Source organism: Apiospora marii, assembly GCF_038362585.1.
Source record: "Apiospora marii strain CBS 49790 chromosome Unknown utg000013l_segment0_segment0, whole genome shotgun sequence".
In the NCBI taxonomy this organism is placed as follows: domain Eukaryota; kingdom Fungi; phylum Ascomycota; class Sordariomycetes; order Amphisphaeriales; family Apiosporaceae; genus Apiospora; species Apiospora marii.
In genome coordinates, this window is record NW_027117384.1 from 844,269 (window position 1) to 861,377 (window position 17,109).

Genomic DNA, 17,109 nt, shown 5'->3' on the forward strand with positions numbered 1-17,109 from the left:
CGCCTGATTACAAGTTCGGCAGTTGTTGGCCCAATCTAGGGAGGTAGTCAATCGAGACCAGACCCTGATTTGTTGATTTGGGCCGAAAGTGACAGCTGTTGTGGCTGGTGAGGGGTGGCTCAACACGTGGCTATCGTCAGGGCAACGGCAGGGAGAAGGGGCCAAATAGTCAACAAGCAAGTCAATTTAATGGATAACACACCCCCACACCTTCGCTTTGCCGTTTTGAGAACCAAATTCCAACAAACTGCTGATCGATCACTCGTTCCCAGAGAGGTCAACGACAGATACTAACTTAGGTTTCTCGATCATACTGCCGCGCCATTGCGCCAAAAAACCGCCGTCGCTGACTTCTACAACAAACATCAACCAACCATGTCAGCCTCGGAGGATCTCATCAACTTCGACGTGATCGAGGGCCAGAAGGAGAACATCCAGTCACTCCCGGGCGGCCGATCAGCAAGGAAACTGGCAGAACTCTACTCGCCTTCGCCACTACACAAGCTGTCGACACCCACGCCCTCAGACACAAGGGACATCAACGACTGCATCCGTGCCGAATATGAAGCCGAGGTAGCCAATCTGGCCGAGTCGGACGATCCCCTCGACATCTTCGAGAGATACGTGCGGTGGACCTTCGATGCCTACCCCTCCGCGCAGGCCACTCCCCAGTCCCAACTGCATACCCTACTGGAGCGTGCGACCAAAACGTTTATCGGCTCTGCGCAATACAGGAACGACCCCCGCTATCTGAAGCTATGGATGCACTACATACACTTCTTCTCCGATTCGCCTCGCGAGACCTACGTCTTCCTGTCACGCCACAACATCGGCGAGACGCTCGCTCTCTACTACGAAGAGTACGCCGCCTGGTTAGAGGGCGTTGGCCGCTGGAACCAGGCGGAGGAGGTGTACAAGTTGGGCATCGAGCGTGAAGCCCGGCCCACCGCACGGTTGCTCCGGAAGTTTGGCGAATTCGAGCAGAGGCGATCACAGCAGCCCGAGGAGACGGACGCCCCTTCTTCGCCGGCGCTGCCCACTGTCCGGCCCGCGCTTGCTTCCAAGGTGGACCCATTCGCCGCCGCCGCACGAGCTGCCGATGCTGATCCGCAAGCACCACGAGTCGGCGCAGCTGCAGCAAGGCCCAGTGCTAAACCAGCCAAAGCCAAGATGGCTATCTTCTCAGATGCAGATTCTGCACCTCCAGTGGTGTCTGCGATGGGCTCCGGGTCGAAGGGGTGGGGTACTATCGGGTCGTTGGCGGATCGAAAGAAGGAGAACACAATGTCGCCGAAGCCGTGGGCAGGGGAGACGCTTCAGGCCGGAGGCAAGAAGAACGATGGCCCAAAGATGCCCGTCTTCAGGGACCCGGTAAGCTAGACCTGGTTTTCCCATACCCTCTATGCCCGATTGTTGATGATAATAGGACTAATTGTTGGCGGTTTCGCGATTGTTGTATGTTCAGTCCTTAGCAAGAATAGCAGAGTCACATATTGTCATTGCACCATCAAAACATCAGGTGATTGTAAACCCTGCCAATGGGAAACGCGAGCAAATCTTTGTCAACCTGGAAGCTGTTTACCCTACCCCAGCAGAGCCTGGCACAGAACTCAGCTTCGAGGAACTGTGGGCTGCAAGCAGAGGCTGGCTAGATGCTCGTTGGGACGAGGAAAGCTTCGCCGATTACCCACAGCAGGAGCAGCAGCCATCTGATGAGAACGCACCTAATGTAGAAGATCTCACGCAAAAGGTGGCCACAAAATTGGTTGTTCACCAAGACGTGGTGGAATTGGATGAGAACGGCGCTCTCAAGAACCAGCAACAGCAAAAACCCAGCAAACCAAGAAAGAAGAAGTTGATGGAAGTCAACGAGACGCAAATCAGTCAGTCACCTTACCCTCACCTTTTGTCAGTCTGATGTTGTTGCTAACCCCCCACCAGTCAAAGCCAAGCTCGATTCACCTTCGAAGCCCAAAATGAAGAAAAGAAACCACTCAGCAGAGCCCACCATGACTTTGCACACCAAAGCCGCGACCGACGAGATCTACGATCTTTTCAATGCTCCCATCAAGCCGGCCCAGGAGCAGGCCGAGGAGAGCGAGAATGATGAGTACATGACTGACGATGACTACACCAGTGGCGGGGAGAGCACATGCACCACCCGTCAGATTGAAATGAGCGATGCACCTGACGACGATGAAGAAGGAGATGATGATGACGACGGGAAGAGTATTAGCGAATGGTCCGATTTCACTGCTCGCAAGGTCCTTCCTGGCCTTAAGGGCGAGGAAGATGAGGAGAGAGACGAGAACGATACCCAAGTCTCAGACCTCATCGACGCCAATGACAATGAGCCTTCTGGTCCATTGACAGTCGACGTCCATGGTCAAATGGAAGAAGAAGAAGAGTCCATGACGCCTACCGATGATGAGTTCCCGCGAACCAGATACATTCCGATTCCACCTGAGGACTACGTTGCGCCAACTCGGCCGTTTAGGGATCCGGTCGAGGCGGCTAATAACCGCTTACCGTTCATGACGCCTATTACTGAGCGAACGGAATCGTCCTTGAACATCACCGGAGCTAAGTCTAACTTCTTCAAAACTCCTTGCCATGATATTCCCATGGAAGACGAGGACGAAGAGGAAGAGGATGACGAGGATTTCGAGCCTCTGAGCAGCCCATTGCGTGAGGTCCTCAGCGACCGTCGATCGCCTGTCAAGATCGCCCAGCCCTTTAGCGAGAGGATTGCGGCTAAGACAGGAGCTACCGTCAAGGCACCTCCTAAGGGACCCATCATCAAAGAGTCCCAGTGCAACCCCGTCGATACTGCAGTTCGAGAAGAAATCCTGAACCACGTCCACCCCCCTCTCAGCTCGTACCCGGGCTTCTTTGACCACCGCGAGACGCGCTGCGACAAGGGCCCAGAGATTCGCAGATACACCAAAGCTTTGGCGAAATCTAGACAGAGTGGCGGCAACGACCGGACCAGCATCAGCAGTCCTGTCACCCTCGAGTTTCCCGACACTGACCACGTCTACACGCTCAAGCGGGAACTGGGCAAAGGTGCCTTCGCTCCTGTCTATCTTGTGGAGAACTCGGCGCCTGGCTCTGAGGATGAGAAAGAGGATGAGCCACTCATCGAAATGGGCAAAGGTGACTTTGCCGTATCGAAGCGCTCGACTCTGGAGGCTCTGAAGATGGAGACACCCCCTACTGCCTGGGAGTTTCACATGATGCGACTGGCCGCCACCCGCCTCGGCCCTCAAGATCGTGCAACGGCCAGTATATCGGCCGCTCATGAACTGCACTTGTACCAAGATGACGGCTTCCTATTCTTACCCTTGCATGCTCATGGCACTTTGTTGGACGTGGTGAACTTCTTCCGCGAGCAGCCCTCGGGCGTCATGGACGAACCCCTCGCCATGTTCTTTGCCATTGAGCTTCTGCGCACGGTTGAGGCCCTCCATTCGAAGCAGATCCTGCACGGCGACCTCAAGGCTGACAACTGCCTACTGCGCCTCGACGCCCTGTCGTCGGCCAGCGGGAACGATCTCGCGACCCAATGGCAAGCGGATGGCAGCGGCGGTTGGGCTGAGCGCGGCATCGTGCTCATAGACTTTGGCCGCGGCATCGACATGCGTGCCTTTGTCCCCGACGTCCAGTTCATCGCCGATTGGAAGACAACGGCCCAGGACTGCGCCGAGATGCGTGAAGGCCGCCCCTGGACTTGGCAAATTGACTACCACGGCCTTGCGGGGGTGCTGCATACGCTCCTGTTCGGCCGGTATATCGAGACGGTCCGCTGCGACGCTGGCGGCCTGGGCACCGCCGCCAGCCGCCGCTATAAAATCCGCGAGAGCCTCAAGCGCTATTGGCAGACCGACATCTGGTCCCGCTGCTTCGACCTGCTGCTCAACCCGGGCAGCCACGTCGACGAGGAAGAGGGCATGCGCATGCCCGTCTCCAAGGGCCTGCGCAGCGTCCGCGAGGACATGGAGGTCTGGCTCCAAAACAACTGCGAGCGCGGCGTCGGGCTCCGGGGCCTCATGGGCCGCGTCGAGGCGTTTGCCCGAGCTCGCAAGTAGGGCTTGGCTGAGCGACGGAAACGTGCCTCGAAATAACGCAGCAACGACGACTTAAAAAAGAAAAAGAGAGAAAAAAAAAAGGGTGGTTGTCGCTTAGGTGAACATATCCACGCATACGCACACACATACACATACAGTTACACGAGTTCTGGTATACGAGACATGAGGCAGCGATGATGGCGTTGGGCAAATGATAGAAGGAGGAAATTTGCTTTTAGACATCTTGTTTTTTTTTAAGGGACACACGTGTTTATCATGATGCCTGACCCTGGATGAATCAGGCGAAGAAAGAAAGGAAGGACGACGGATGCCCAGACACGTACATCATGAAATACCCATTACTTATTCTCTCTGAACATTTATTTCTCTTTTATACAGTGGAGGGCCGATCCCTGCTGGAGTCCCCTGCTGTTGTACATAACGAGCATGAGCCAAATATAATACCCCCCTTCATACCCTAGAGTCGTCCATAGCATAGGATGTAAGTTTTTCCGTCTTGCAAATCTTCTCTCGTTCATAACTGCACATGCCCTCTTCGTGAACGCTTGAATCGCTTTCTAAACTATAGTACAAGCCAAGAGTAAGCCCGTGGATGCTCCAATCCTTTCATTTGATCTGGATCAGCCGGTTCTGGGCAGAGGGCGTCGATAGACTAACCAGTTGGCGGTCATTAATGCGGAATGTTGCCGGTTACTCCGACTCCTCTGCCGCATCCGATTCGCCCTCCGAGGACTCGGCTACCTTCTTCTTTCCTTTCGCAGGGGCCTTCTTCTTCGCAGCAGCAGTGGCCTTGGGCTTCGCGGCCTTCTCCGCCTTCTTTGCGTCCTTGGCCCCCTTCTTGTCGGCCTGGGCCTGCAGCTTGTTCCTCTCCCCCTCGCCCTGCGCCTGCAGTTTGGCGTCTAGCGCCTTGAACTCGTCGCCCTCGGGGTCCATGCCAATCAGACTCTCCAAGAGCTTGATCTCGTCGGCCCAGACCTGCTTGTCCTCGACGGACTTGCCGTCGGCGCCCTTGCGGTCGATGGGGGTCTCGAGGACCATGGGCAAGCCCTGGAAGGGCGCGTGGTTCATGACGTTGTGGAAGGCGCGCAGGCCGAGGAAGCCGGTGCCGATGTTGGCGTGCAGGTCGCGGTGGGAGTCGAAGGGGGCCTTGCTGTCGTTGAGGTGGAAGGCGCGCAGGTACTGGTTGCCGACGACGTCGTCAAAGGCCTGGACGGTCGCGGCGAAGGCCTCGGGGGACCGCAGGTCGTAGCCGGCGGCGAAGGTGTGGCACGTGTCGATGCAGACGCCGACGCGGGCCTTGTCGTCGACCTGGGCGATGATGTCGCGCAGGTCCTCGAAGCGGCAGCCGATGACGTTGCCCTGGCCGGCCATGTTCTCGAGCACGGTGACGACGGTGCCCTTGGTGGCCTTGTGCGCCTTGTTGAGCTGGGCGGCGATGCGGCTGATGGCCTCGGCGCGGTCCCCGCCGTTCGTGTTGCCCGGGTGGAAGTTGTACAGGACGATGCCGAGGCTCTCGCAGCGGTGCAGGTCGTCGATGAAGGACGCGTACGCCTGGTCGGCCTTGGCCTTGTCCGCCGCCGCCAGGTTGACGAGGTAGGAGCCGTGGGGCACGCAGTGCCGGTGGGCGTCGAAGTCGTGCTGCTTGGTCAGGCTGCGGAAGGCGTCGCGGGCCTCGGCGGCGAGCGGCGGGTTGTCCCACTTGCGCTGCGACTTGAGGAAGAGGGCGAAGGCGTTGGCGCCGATGTGGACGGCATTGTGCACCGAGTTTTGGACCCCTGTATTTTGATTTTCTGGTCAGCTTCGTACTAGAAAAAAGGGGGTATTATCCTGTTGCCCTTACCTCCTGCGCCGCTCACATGGGCGCCGATGTACATGGCCTGCTTGAGCGACGAGACCGCGGTACGCTTCGCGAGAGGCATGATGTCTTCGATCTTTGTCTTTGCCGTACGGGTCTTCTTCACTGGCTTAGAATCCTTTTCGGCCTTGACCACCTCGTCGTCGTCGTCGTCGTCCTCAGCTACAGCTTTGCGCTTGGTAGACCTCGCTTTCGGGGTAGCTTTGGTAGGCTTGATGTCTTCTGCTTCCGAAGCTTCGGATTCAATCGCCGTTTCCTCTTCGTCTACGTCACTGCCCGCAGTCGCGGCTTTGCGCTTAGAAGCGGCGGCGGTTCTCGCCTTCTTGGGTGCGGCGGCCGCGGTCTTGACTTCGGGCTTGGTCTCGGGCTCGGGTGCTTGGGCGGCGGCGCGGCGCGTACGCAACGATTGACGCGGAGGCATAGTCCCTTCTGTTCAATACTCTTGGGATGATTGAAACCGGTATCGCTGAGGATGGAGGCAGAGCTGTTGCGACGCGTAGAGAAGGTTTGGACTTTGGATGACGGAGTTGCGGACGCGTGCCGCCAAAGGTTGGAGCAAACGCGAGATCACGTGGTTTTGGCCGGTTTGACGGGCGGTCAATTAAGACATCCATTCCTCAGCAGCAGCAGCAGCAGCAGCAGCAGCAGTAGCCAGCCATTGTGTCACCGAGTAATTGAATAGGCGATAGATCACACTCGAGGATATTAATAGGCATTCTCGCGACACGGCTCTTGGGCACACAAAACGACAAGATTGCCACGCTACTTGACTTGACTGCACACCTCCGACGTAGCAGGTAGATCGGCTCCGGTTAGACAATGAGGGAAAGATCGGATGCGTAGTGCGAGATACCCTCTCGGTCCTCATCTCGCAGCTTTGGCCTCGTCATGCAAGATGCAAACTTACTTTCTCCTACCACTGCCGTATACATTACTAGCACTTATTGGCCAGCCAATCGACCGACCGCATGCTGTCCAGCTTGATCAGACGCCAGGGGCCAGGATGATCCCAAGTATTGAACAAACACCCGCAACAGACGACATCGCAGGGCGGTCGCAGGGACACCCTAGGTAGTGTTCCGACTTGGTAAACCTTCATTCAGGAAGCACCCGTGAAAAGAAGGAACGAAAAATATTTCGATTTTCCATGTTATTTTTGGTAGCAAGTTTGGAGCCGTATTGGTTTGCCTCCTACTCATACGCCCGAGTCTCATCTATGTGCTCCCCATCTCCCTTCTGACGACTTGCTCCCCCTGGCACCCTGAGTTTCGTAGCTTGGCCAAGACGGCAAAGAGACGCCCGTTTGCCCACCGTCCTGCGCGCTAACCTGACTGCGTGTAGTGCCCTAGAGGTTGCATATTGATTGCAGATAGAAGTCAGCATGGTCACGCGACTAATTGCCCGAAACGAAGACGGAGAAGCGCCGGCGCGGCACAACCGCAAAAACAAAGAACAAAATCACTCATCAGATACAAGTAGTGGCAGAGACTACACGTTTCGCCATGCCGAGACCTGATTGATGGCCAGACTCGGCCTAAAAGCAAAGTAGCATTAAGAGTGCGCCATGTATGAGTTCGAGTGTAACCTGCACGCATTGTAACTCCATACCTATCCTGCAGGCCTAGCCAGACCCATGCGGCACAGAGACAGATGCATATCCGCAGCTCTTTAGTTGAACCACCTAAGTAACACCACCTCCGGCTTGGTGCTCGGTGTCCATGAAGGGTTAAGAAAGCCGTGTCCTGTCTCGGTGCATCGTGCATCGTGGGGTGGTTCGTTAGCCGGCCCTCTTTCTCGAGACAAGATTGGCGGGGTTGCGTGGAGGAAATGGGATCAGAATCATCAATCAATTCCCCGTCCCCGTCTGTGTAATTTGGGATACTTTGCCTTGTGTGTCCCTCTACTGCCCCGGGATCTGGTTTGTCACCCTGAATGATAGGCAGAGGAGGAGTTCTCCATCCCTGCACGGTTTGTCGGTGCGGGATGTATGTAGTATGTAGTATGTAGTAGTAAATGATGTGGGATTCGTCGCCGGCAGCATAGCATGGGCTCGTAACATCAATGCCTGCACAAAGACAGTCGAGAAAATTTGCAATCGGGATAGCATCCAAAATCGACGCAACATACGAGATGACTTCATGAGCAGGCAAATATTTCAACCAAAGCAGAGATGAGCACACGAGCACTTTCCTCATCCGAAGGCCAAGAAGTCCCAAGCATTTCAGCGCCTGTGTGCCAAGCTGGAAGCCCAGAGACGCAAGACCTTGGGCGAGGCGAGCTGGCGGGGACGGTTGCGTGCTGGTGTGTGATGTCACCAATCAGAGCCTTCCGTAAGTTGTGCGCAACCTTTAAGCTGCGGTACATGCTGGCAGCATCGCCCTTGGCCAGACCCCACTGGTCACCCCACTGAACAAGCGGGGGGGCCCCACACGCCTTAGCTGCACCTTTTTTTTTTTTTTTTTCTTCTCGCTGATATTCCCGAATGTGTTCCTGAGCCAAAGACCGCCACACGTGTCGCTTCCCCCGGCACGCCATTGGCCCAAAAGCCCCCATGCCGACCTCCCTCCCCATAGCGAAAGATAGAGAAAAAAAACAGTAAGAAGCTACCAACAGAATCCTCACTCTGACGCCAATCCACTCGAGTGCGGCTCAGCCCCCTGTCCCGTTGGCCAGGCTGGTCCTGCCTGCCCTCCGAGACTTCTGTAGACCGAGTCTGTAATCGGCAATTGGCCATCAATGCCAGGCGCAATGCACGCTTTTTGCTTATGATCCCGTGCGGTTTTGGCCTGCGACCAAGACGTCATGTGCAGATCTGAGAAACAAGCATCCTGCTCCGGCTGTTCCTATCTTGGCGGCGATTGCCTGCCGTCAGTGTTTGACTTTGCTCCTCTCTGTTCCATCAGAAGGGCTCGCCTCCAGCACGATGTCCATCGATTTGCCAAGAGGCGTGCGGCACGAACTCACTCGGCAGCGGTATCAGCATGTCCCATGTGTGCAGCTCGTCTGGTCTTTGGTCTTGGGTCTTGCATATGGCTGGCAGGTTGGGATGTGGGGGATCTCAAATACATTCGGGTCCCTTGCAAAAACTTAGCTCCGCAGTAGTTCCAACTGTGGCCATGCCGCCGGGGTCTGCGTCTGCGATGGATTGCTCGAGGGCCAGAGAGGGCCCTTTTTTGCCTGCCTCGGTGTTTCTATAACCGGAGACTGATAGTCTAGTAACCTGCGTAGTTCAATATCTAGTCCCCCTCGGATCCGCCGCCAGGTCCGCTTTACACCCTCACACGCCCTAACCTGCTGACCTTCAGCGGTCCTCAAGCGGGTAGTACATAATGACCAAGACGTCCGGTCTGCTCATCCTCGACCCTCTCCTCCGTTTCCCTGGGCCAGCGAGCAAAGTTTCTTCGGCTCCCGGTTTCGCCTAACTCTCTCCAGGCGACTCGACATAAACCCACCACCGGTTGTTACCTTTTTCCGAACAACTTGCTTGTTGTCCGATTCCCCCTCCCCTGATACATATATCTCCCCCCTAATTCCTAGCCTCCCTCCCACCTGTCGTCTTGGGCGCACAACACGCAAGACAACATGGCTTCCTTCATCCGCCATCACCGGGAACACGACCCTCCCATCGGGGAGATCCCAGTCCCCCATGGCCCTTCCACCGGCGCCGAGCATGATCACTACCCGCAGCACACGGCGCCTGCCACGGACCACGAGAAGGACATCTTCAAGCACCTCACACACCCCGACGACTGCTACACACCCGAGGGCATCTACTGGGCCGACCTTCCCTTCTGGAAGCGTTGGAGCTTCGTTCGCAAGGTCGACAATGCCGAGGCCATGTCCGAGCTGCGGACCGTCGGCAACATGTTCAAGAAGGACCCTCTCAGCCCCGTCGCCTGGTACTTCCGCAACGCTGTCCTCCCTGGTGCCGGCCTGGGCCTCGAAGGTTATGTCCTCTTCTCCATCGGAAACCTCGAGCCCCTGTTCAAGTCGGTCTGGCCCGACTGCTGGGGCAACCACACGGTGTGCAGCACCAACTGGGTAGCTGCGGTGACGTATCTTGAAGTTATTGGTATCATGATTGGTCAGGTCGCTGTTGGTGTGAGTACTCCTTGACAAAATCCCGGCTGCAAGACATAAAGAAAACGGAGCCACAGGAGACTGACTCTATCTGCAGATCATCGGTGACTGGATTGGTCGACGATGGGGTCTTATCCAAGATGCCTTGATCATGCTTCTGGGTCTGATCATGTTGACCGCCACTTGGGGAACCACTTTAGAGGGTTGGGTTATCTGCTATGCCTGGTCCCTCTTCATCTACAGTATGTCTCCTCTGCCCCTTAGACCCTTCATTCCCTGTGGCTAACCGATATCCCCACAGGCTTCGGTGTTGGTGGCGAGTACCCCATCACTGCCACCTCTTCCATGGAGAATGCCGTTTCTGCGGGCAAATTGTCGACCCGTGACGATCGCCTGCACCGTGGCCGCAAGGTCACCATGGCATTCCTGATGCAGGGTTGGGGCCAGTTTTTCAACCAGGTCATCCTCATCATCCTGCTGGTCGTCTTCAACCGCGGATACGGCGAGGGTCCCGTGTACAGCCAAATCACTGCGCAATGGGTGTTCCGCCTCTCCTTCGCTATCCCTGCCATCGGCACCCTGTGGTTGGCGTACTACCGTACCTACAAGATGCGATCCGCTAGCAAGCAACTCGAGAAGGCCAAGAAGAAGGCCAACGTCACCGGCTACGACGCCAAGTCGCTGAAGATGACGTGCAGCAACTTCGGTGGCCGTCTCTTCGCGACGTCTGCCGGCTGGTTCTGCAACGACGTCTTCTTCTACGGCAACAAGCTGTTCCAGGGCAAGTTCATCGCTGTCATCAGCGGCGGCAAGAGCAACCTGTGGACGACTTGGCGCTGGAACCTGATCAACGTAGTCGTGGCGCTTGCTGGCTACTACTTGGCGTCCTTCCTCATTGACAACAAGATGTACGGCCGCAAGCTGATGCAGCAGGTCGGATTCCTCGTCTGCTTCATCACCTTTGTCATTCCCATGTCGAACTACTCGTACTACACCAGCCCCGCGGGTATCCACTCCTTCCAGGCCATGTACTTCTTGTCCTCGTTCTTCAACCAGTTCGGACCCAACTCGGTTACCTTCTTGGTGGCTGGCGAGGTGTTCCCTACCCAAATCCGAGCCAGTGCCCACGGTTTCTCTGCCTGCATGGGCAAGGCGGGAGCTCTGCTTGCGTCGGTTCTTTACAACTACATCGACGACCAGACCAAGTTCTACGTCGTGCCCTGGTTCGGTCTTGCCGGTATGCTGATCACGTTTTTGTGGCTTCCCGATACCACTGGCCTCGACCTTAAGGAGCAGGAGCGCCGCTGGAAGTACATCCTCGAAGGCCGTGAGAAGGACTACCACGGCATTGCCATCCACCCGCAGCATTTGTCTCTTTGGGAGCGTTTGATGGGCGTCGGCAAGAGCTACCACCCTGATATCGACATGAAGAGCAAGATTGAGGATATGCGTGCCGAGTGGGCCGAGAAGGAGGCTTCCAGGGAAGACCCCGAGGCTAGCAATATGTACGACGATGACGATGAGATCACGGAAGATATCCACAACTACTTCTCTGGCAAAGCACCTGTACAACGACACGGCAAGGGTGGCTTGAAGGAGAAGACTGCATCGAGCAGTGCGCCCAGCAGCACGAGTGAACAGGCTGGAGTGCTTGTCGAGAATGAGAAGGTTCATGGATAGATAGCAGATTACGACATTATGAAATTGGCAGCGATGAAAAAAAAACATGTCGTCTGCGTGCGAATAAAAGTGCTGGCACAGCAACATTGATATCCCATATAATTAATTGTTTTCGCAAGATGCTGAGACTCTCTATGGCCCATGACGTGACCTATGTGCATGACATGACATGATAATGTTACTTGCCGCTGCGATAATACCAAGATCCCGTGACTTCGCGTTTCTTTGTCGCGCCGGGTCCGCGCCTGGAGTAAGTTGAGTTAGTGGGGGTTCCCTACTGCATTGCTAGGTACAATTGTGAGCGTAATGGAGCCTTTGCCACCCTAACTTACCTATTCTTCTTTGCCTACACCACCTACCCTACCTGCCCTCACGTATCGATCGTTCAAGGAATCGCTTGGCAAGGTATAGCACTTTCACAGCATGATTTGGAGTTATCGTAAAAGTCGAGAAGAAACCACCAAAGAAACGAGTGCCAGGCTGCCGATAGCCAAACATGCCCCCAGCTAAGACGGCGAGGGCCAAACCAGCAACGCCCCGCCAGTCCAAGCTCAACTTTGGCCCTCCCAAACCCGGCGCAAAGACGTCGGCTTCGAAACAGAAACTGCCTCCCAATGGCAACATTCTGAATTTCTTCAAGAAGGTCGATGTTGAGGAGCCGCTTTTCATAGGCGACCCCTCGGTGGGGGGTGCTGCCGCCGCCTCTTCGCCGCCGCGCCCGAAACTCGACGAGCCGGCAGTCGACGGCATCCACCACCTCGCGCCCGAAGTCGGCCCCTCGTCCGAGTCCAGATTCAACGAGGATGTCGGCTCGTTAAAACGGCGCAAATTGGATTGCGACGGCGACGAGAATGATGCTCCAGCGACAACCAATACAGACGGGGCAACCTCGACATCGCAGAAGAGGGTCAAGAGGACAAAGGCAAAGAAGGGCCCCTTCCTGGACGACTCGGACAGCGAATCGGAATCGGCCGTCGAGAGCCCGACGAAAGAAGAGACCCCAGCGGATTCACCGGGGATGACAAGGTTAGAGGAAGACACCGCGCCGCAAATACCCCCCAGATCCGCATTGCTAAGGGACGAGAGTTGTGCAGTCGTGCCCGACGCTCCTCGGATCAAGACCGAGGACTCGGTGTATGACGACTTCAATGACATGGATGAGATGGAGGCCTTGTTTGACGACGAACTGGACGACGGCGAGGAATACCGCGCCATGCGCTACATGCAGGAGCAGGCCCGTCTCGAGGCCGAAGATGCCATGGACCCGCCGCCCGACGAGGGAGATATGACAGCAAGCTGCCCTCTGTGCAACGCCAGCCTCGCCGGGATGACGGCGGAGCATGCCTCTGTGCATGTCAATGCGTGTCTTGATGGCAACCCCTTACCACCGCCGAAGCCGCCAGCTAAACCCCCGCCAGAACCCAGCGTCGAATCTTCCGATGTCAGCAAACGCTTCTCTCGGGCTGCTGTGCCAAGGCCAGGGCAGGCGAATCCGATCGAGTTGGGCAGCAAACCGGCGAACCAGCCGACGTCCGCCTTCAGTAAGCTAATGTCAACCCACGCCGAAGACGAGGCTTGGGCCTCGGCTGCCGCTACTGAGACGGCCTCGCGCGGGAAACCCGCCTACCAACGGACCTGCCCCTTTTACAAGATCATGCCGGGCTTCTTCATCTGCGTGGACGCGTTCCGGTATGGGGCTGTCAAGGGATGCAACGCCTACTTCCTCAGCCATTTCCACAGCGATCACTACATCGGACTGACGGCAAGTTGGTCACACGGTCCAATCTACTGCAGCAAGGTGACAGGCAGCTTGGTGAAGAATCAGCTCCGGACGTCTGCAATGTGGGTGGTTGAACTCGAGTTTGACGAGAAGGTGGAAATACCCGGCACGGAAGGCGTCACTGTCACCATGATACCAGCCAACCATTGCCCTGGAAGCTCCTTGTTTCTCTTTGAGAAGGCCCTGGGAACTGCTAAAGGCTCGCCTCCAAAGACGCAACGTATTCTACACTGCGGGGATTTCCGTGCCTGCCAGGCTCACATTGCGCACCCCCTGTTGAAGCCCGATGTGGTAGACTCGATCTCTGGCAAGACGAGGCAACAGAAGATCGACATATGTTATCTCGACACCACCTACCTCAACCCTCGTTACTCTTTCCCGCCCCAGGAAATGGTCATCAGTGCCTGTGCGGAATTCTGTAAGACGATCTCGGGGGACCCGAATGCGACGGATGATGCATTCGAGGCCCTCAAGGGGCCCAAGGGGAGCACCTCGGTCAGCAATTTCTTCACCAAGGACTCGGCGGGCAACGAAGCTTCCGACGGTAAAGGGAAAGACGGCACGAAGGCCAACCCCAAACACCGCCTCCTGGTCATCTGCGGCACCTATTCGATAGGCAAGGAGCGCATCTGCAAGGCCATTGCCCAGGCTCTCAACACCAAGATATTTGCGTCGGCCTCCAAGATCAAAATCATCAAGCAGCTAGGCGACCCGGAGCTCACGGCGCTGCTCACGACCGACCCGCGCGAGGCCCAGGTGCACATGCAGATGCTCATGGAGATCCGGGCCGAGACGCTGCAGGAGTACCTCAACGGCTACAAGCCGCACTTCAGCCGCATCGTGGGCTTCCGGCCGAGCGGCTGGAACTTCCGGTCCCCGACGTCGACGGCCCGCAGCGTCAGCGTCAACGTGCAGCCGTCGTCGGTGCCGACGACGCAGGTCCTGCACGGGCCGGCCTGGCGCACCCGCTTCGGCCCCCGCGACTTTGCGGCCCAGCGCGGCAGCACCCGCGAGGCCATGTGCTTCGGCGTGCCCTACTCGGAGCACTCGAGCTTCCGCGAGCTCGCCCTCTTCACCATGGCCCTGCGCATCGACAAGGTCGTGCCCACGGTCAACGTCGGCAGCGAGGCCAGCCGCAAGCGCATGAAGGGCTGGCTCGATCGCTGGATCGCCGAGAGGCGCCGGGGCGGCATCGTCAAGGTCCTGGCTGAGGAGGCGGAAGAAGAAGAAGACGGAGAAGGTAGTAGGCGCAAGGGTGTAGATGAAGACGAACTTTGGGGGGCCAAGGATGGCGGCAAGGGCGGTTGGGTTAGCTGGTAGGATACCATTCTGTGTATAGGATAAATATTCCATGTCATGAATTACGAATGTAACAGTCAGATTGTATAATAATTCAGGGAGCCTATTGTTATATACTTGGATACATTTAACACCGTATTGCGACACCTTGATATCGGACCAGTTGCCCGGTTGGTCCGCTGGGAGTTTTAAACATACTTGACAATGTGACGGAGCGAGTACAATAGACTCCGTGTATCTTAGGTTACTTGCCGGATGGATCACGTCTACTTCTCGCCTAACGTCTCATTACAGTAAACGAGCTTTAGTTTGTGGTCATTTTGGCGACTTCATGGCCAAGAGAGAAGATTGATATGTCAGTCATCATAGATGCGGGTATATTCCTCTTTCCCGATGGAACTCGGTTCCGGAGCACAGGGTTGCGCCCAACTAATCTACTGTCCCTTCCCAAGTCAATTCGAGGGCTCGTAGATCCAGACCAAATCCTCCTATGTCAGGTGAACCGGTTTTGGTCTTCAACCCGTCAACTCATCTCTCGGCTCTCATCAGGCGCTCAGCCCTCCCTCGCTCTATCTCGTCTTCCCTAGGGGGTACTGATGTCACCTTTTGGGGACCACGAGTCTCATATGAGGGACTGGGCAATCATGGGAAATTCCGGGGCCCCTTACATCATCGGCTTGTGTGAAAAGAGACCTTTCCAGCTAGCTGCGCGAGAGCTCACTTCCTCACTTCGCCTTGGCAGCCTGGTTGGCAGCCTCTGGAGGGGGGTATGTCAGTCAGTATACAGATCCGGTGGAAGCATGAGCAGCAGCCAAGCAATGAGAAACATAGAGCTCGGCAGAAAATGCCCTTTTGTCAGGTTAGAACTTACCTCGCCGTGTGGCATCCTCGAGTAACGTGACGTCAACCGCGCTGTGGGGCAGGTGGACATATCTCACGACAGAGCCGCGGATGAAGACGTTCTTGACCGAGCTCTGGTGGTTGCAGCGTCGTTAGCCCTGAAATTACACTCATCCCCTCTCCAAACCACCGACGGACATACCAAGTGAGGGTACTTGAGCTCCTCGAGGACCTGGATATCATCGAGCTTGATGTTGAGGTACTGGTCGACGCTCTTCAGGGTCCCCCGGATCTGGATATCATTCTTGAGCTCGACGGTGACCTCATTGTCGATGAGGGTCTTGAAGAAGCTGGAGCAGGCACGTCAGACGTCATTCTTTTTCCTGATATCGCTGGTTTGGCGGGTTGCTGGCTTGCTTACCTGAAGAAAAGCATGTTGGCGTTTTGGGGCGGAGCAGAATTGGCAAGGAAAACCAGAAAATCTAAAGTGGTCGTCAACAGCAACAACAGCAACTCCGGGCGTGGGTGGTGGTCATGGAGTGGCAGCGGCTCTTTGTGGTTCCCTTGGCGATGTTTGATGCCATCGGGAGACGGATTGGTGAGTGGCACAAGCTTAATTGAGCCCATCAGTGGTTCCCTAGCAGCGTCACGTGATCTGGCCTGACCCGCTTACACTTAATACTGCCGCCTACAACTTCAGAGTTGAACGGAAGGCGCTGATTACTACATCAATCCTACAACCAATCAATATGGACAAAAGTGATTGCATTCACATACGAGTTTTAGTTTTAGATACTGATCTGCATCTCAATATATTCACACGATTAACTAAATCAACACTCACTCACCGCCTGACAGGTCACGAACATCAAAAGCTTCGCCAAACAGAAGAGTCAAGTTTAAGTGAAGTAGAGAGGGGAGGGAGAGGGGAGGGTGTTCCCGCTAGATTGGTTGCAATTGATCTGATCTGATGTATTTGAATCCGGGACTCCATCCGGCCCAATTCGATGGTCCCGGTCGGGAGCCCATCAAATGATTGGATACAAGGTTCTAACCTGAGTCGATACCTCTTTGCCAAAGATCCAACGAATCATGCTACCTCTGCTACCACTTGCATTTCCAATTTAGGTAATGGCCCGGGGGTAGACTGTCGTCTCTGTCTGTGATTGTGTCTTGTGCCTGCCTTTCTGCTGTTGGCTGTTTGGGCTGTTTGTTGTGCTTTGGTGTGTGTGTGTGCTGTTTGTGTGTATATTTGTATTTTTGGCCATCATCATTTCTTCCAAGCCAAGTCGCCTCTTTCACATCTAGCCTATGCCATCCATACTATGTAGAGTGTGTGCACTTGTAATGTAAGCCGAGGCCTTAGTACGGGGGACATGAGAAAGACTGCGGTCAAAAGAAAGAGGTGATAAAAAACAAGCCTGCCTCCCTTATACCATCTCAAATACTGGACATGAAAAGAATAAGAAGTCGCGCAAGCTACAGCA

The 17,109-nt window shown here is 55.7% G+C and overlaps 5 protein-coding genes across 5 annotated transcripts; 3 read left to right on the forward strand and 2 right to left on the reverse strand.

Moving 5' to 3' along the window:
• Positions 1-375: 375 nt before the first annotated feature.
• PG985_015415 (uncharacterized protein) lies at positions 376-4,088 on the forward strand (the record flags this gene model as incomplete). The annotated part of the gene is made up of 3 exons (XM_066835181.1): positions 376-1,371; positions 1,466-1,883; positions 1,942-4,088. The coding sequence occupies 3 exons, from the start codon at positions 376-378 to the stop codon at positions 4,086-4,088; spliced, it is 3,561 nt and encodes a 1,186-aa protein (XP_066676384.1).
• Positions 4,089-4,778: 690 nt separating this feature from the next.
• Positions 4,779-6,364, reverse strand: PG985_015416 (uncharacterized protein; the record flags this gene model as incomplete). The annotated part of the gene is made up of 2 exons (XM_066835182.1): positions 4,779-5,863; positions 5,929-6,364. 2 exons carry the CDS (start codon positions 6,362-6,364, stop codon positions 4,779-4,781), a joined length of 1,521 nt encoding a protein of 506 aa, XP_066676385.1.
• A 3,161-nt stretch (positions 6,365-9,525) lies between these two features.
• On the forward strand, positions 9,526-11,703 carry PG985_015417 (uncharacterized protein; the record flags this gene model as incomplete). Its single annotated transcript, XM_066835183.1, has 3 exons — positions 9,526-10,044; positions 10,121-10,265; positions 10,325-11,703. The coding sequence occupies 3 exons, from the start codon at positions 9,526-9,528 to the stop codon at positions 11,701-11,703; spliced, it is 2,043 nt and encodes a 680-aa protein (XP_066676386.1).
• Positions 11,704-12,199: 496 nt separating this feature from the next.
• On the forward strand, positions 12,200-14,803 carry PG985_015418 (DNA repair metallo-beta-lactamase-domain-containing protein; the record flags this gene model as incomplete). The annotated part of the gene is made up of 1 exon (XM_066835184.1): positions 12,200-14,803. The coding sequence occupies one exon, from the start codon at positions 12,200-12,202 to the stop codon at positions 14,801-14,803; it is 2,604 nt and encodes an 867-aa protein (XP_066676387.1).
• Positions 14,804-15,507: 704 nt separating this feature from the next.
• On the reverse strand, positions 15,508-16,057 carry PG985_015419 (uncharacterized protein; the record flags this gene model as incomplete). Its single annotated transcript, XM_066835185.1, has 4 exons — positions 15,508-15,539; positions 15,654-15,756; positions 15,825-15,972; positions 16,044-16,057. 4 exons carry the CDS (start codon positions 16,055-16,057, stop codon positions 15,508-15,510), a joined length of 297 nt encoding a protein of 98 aa, XP_066676388.1.
• Between the last annotated feature and the right edge of the window lie 1,052 nt (positions 16,058-17,109).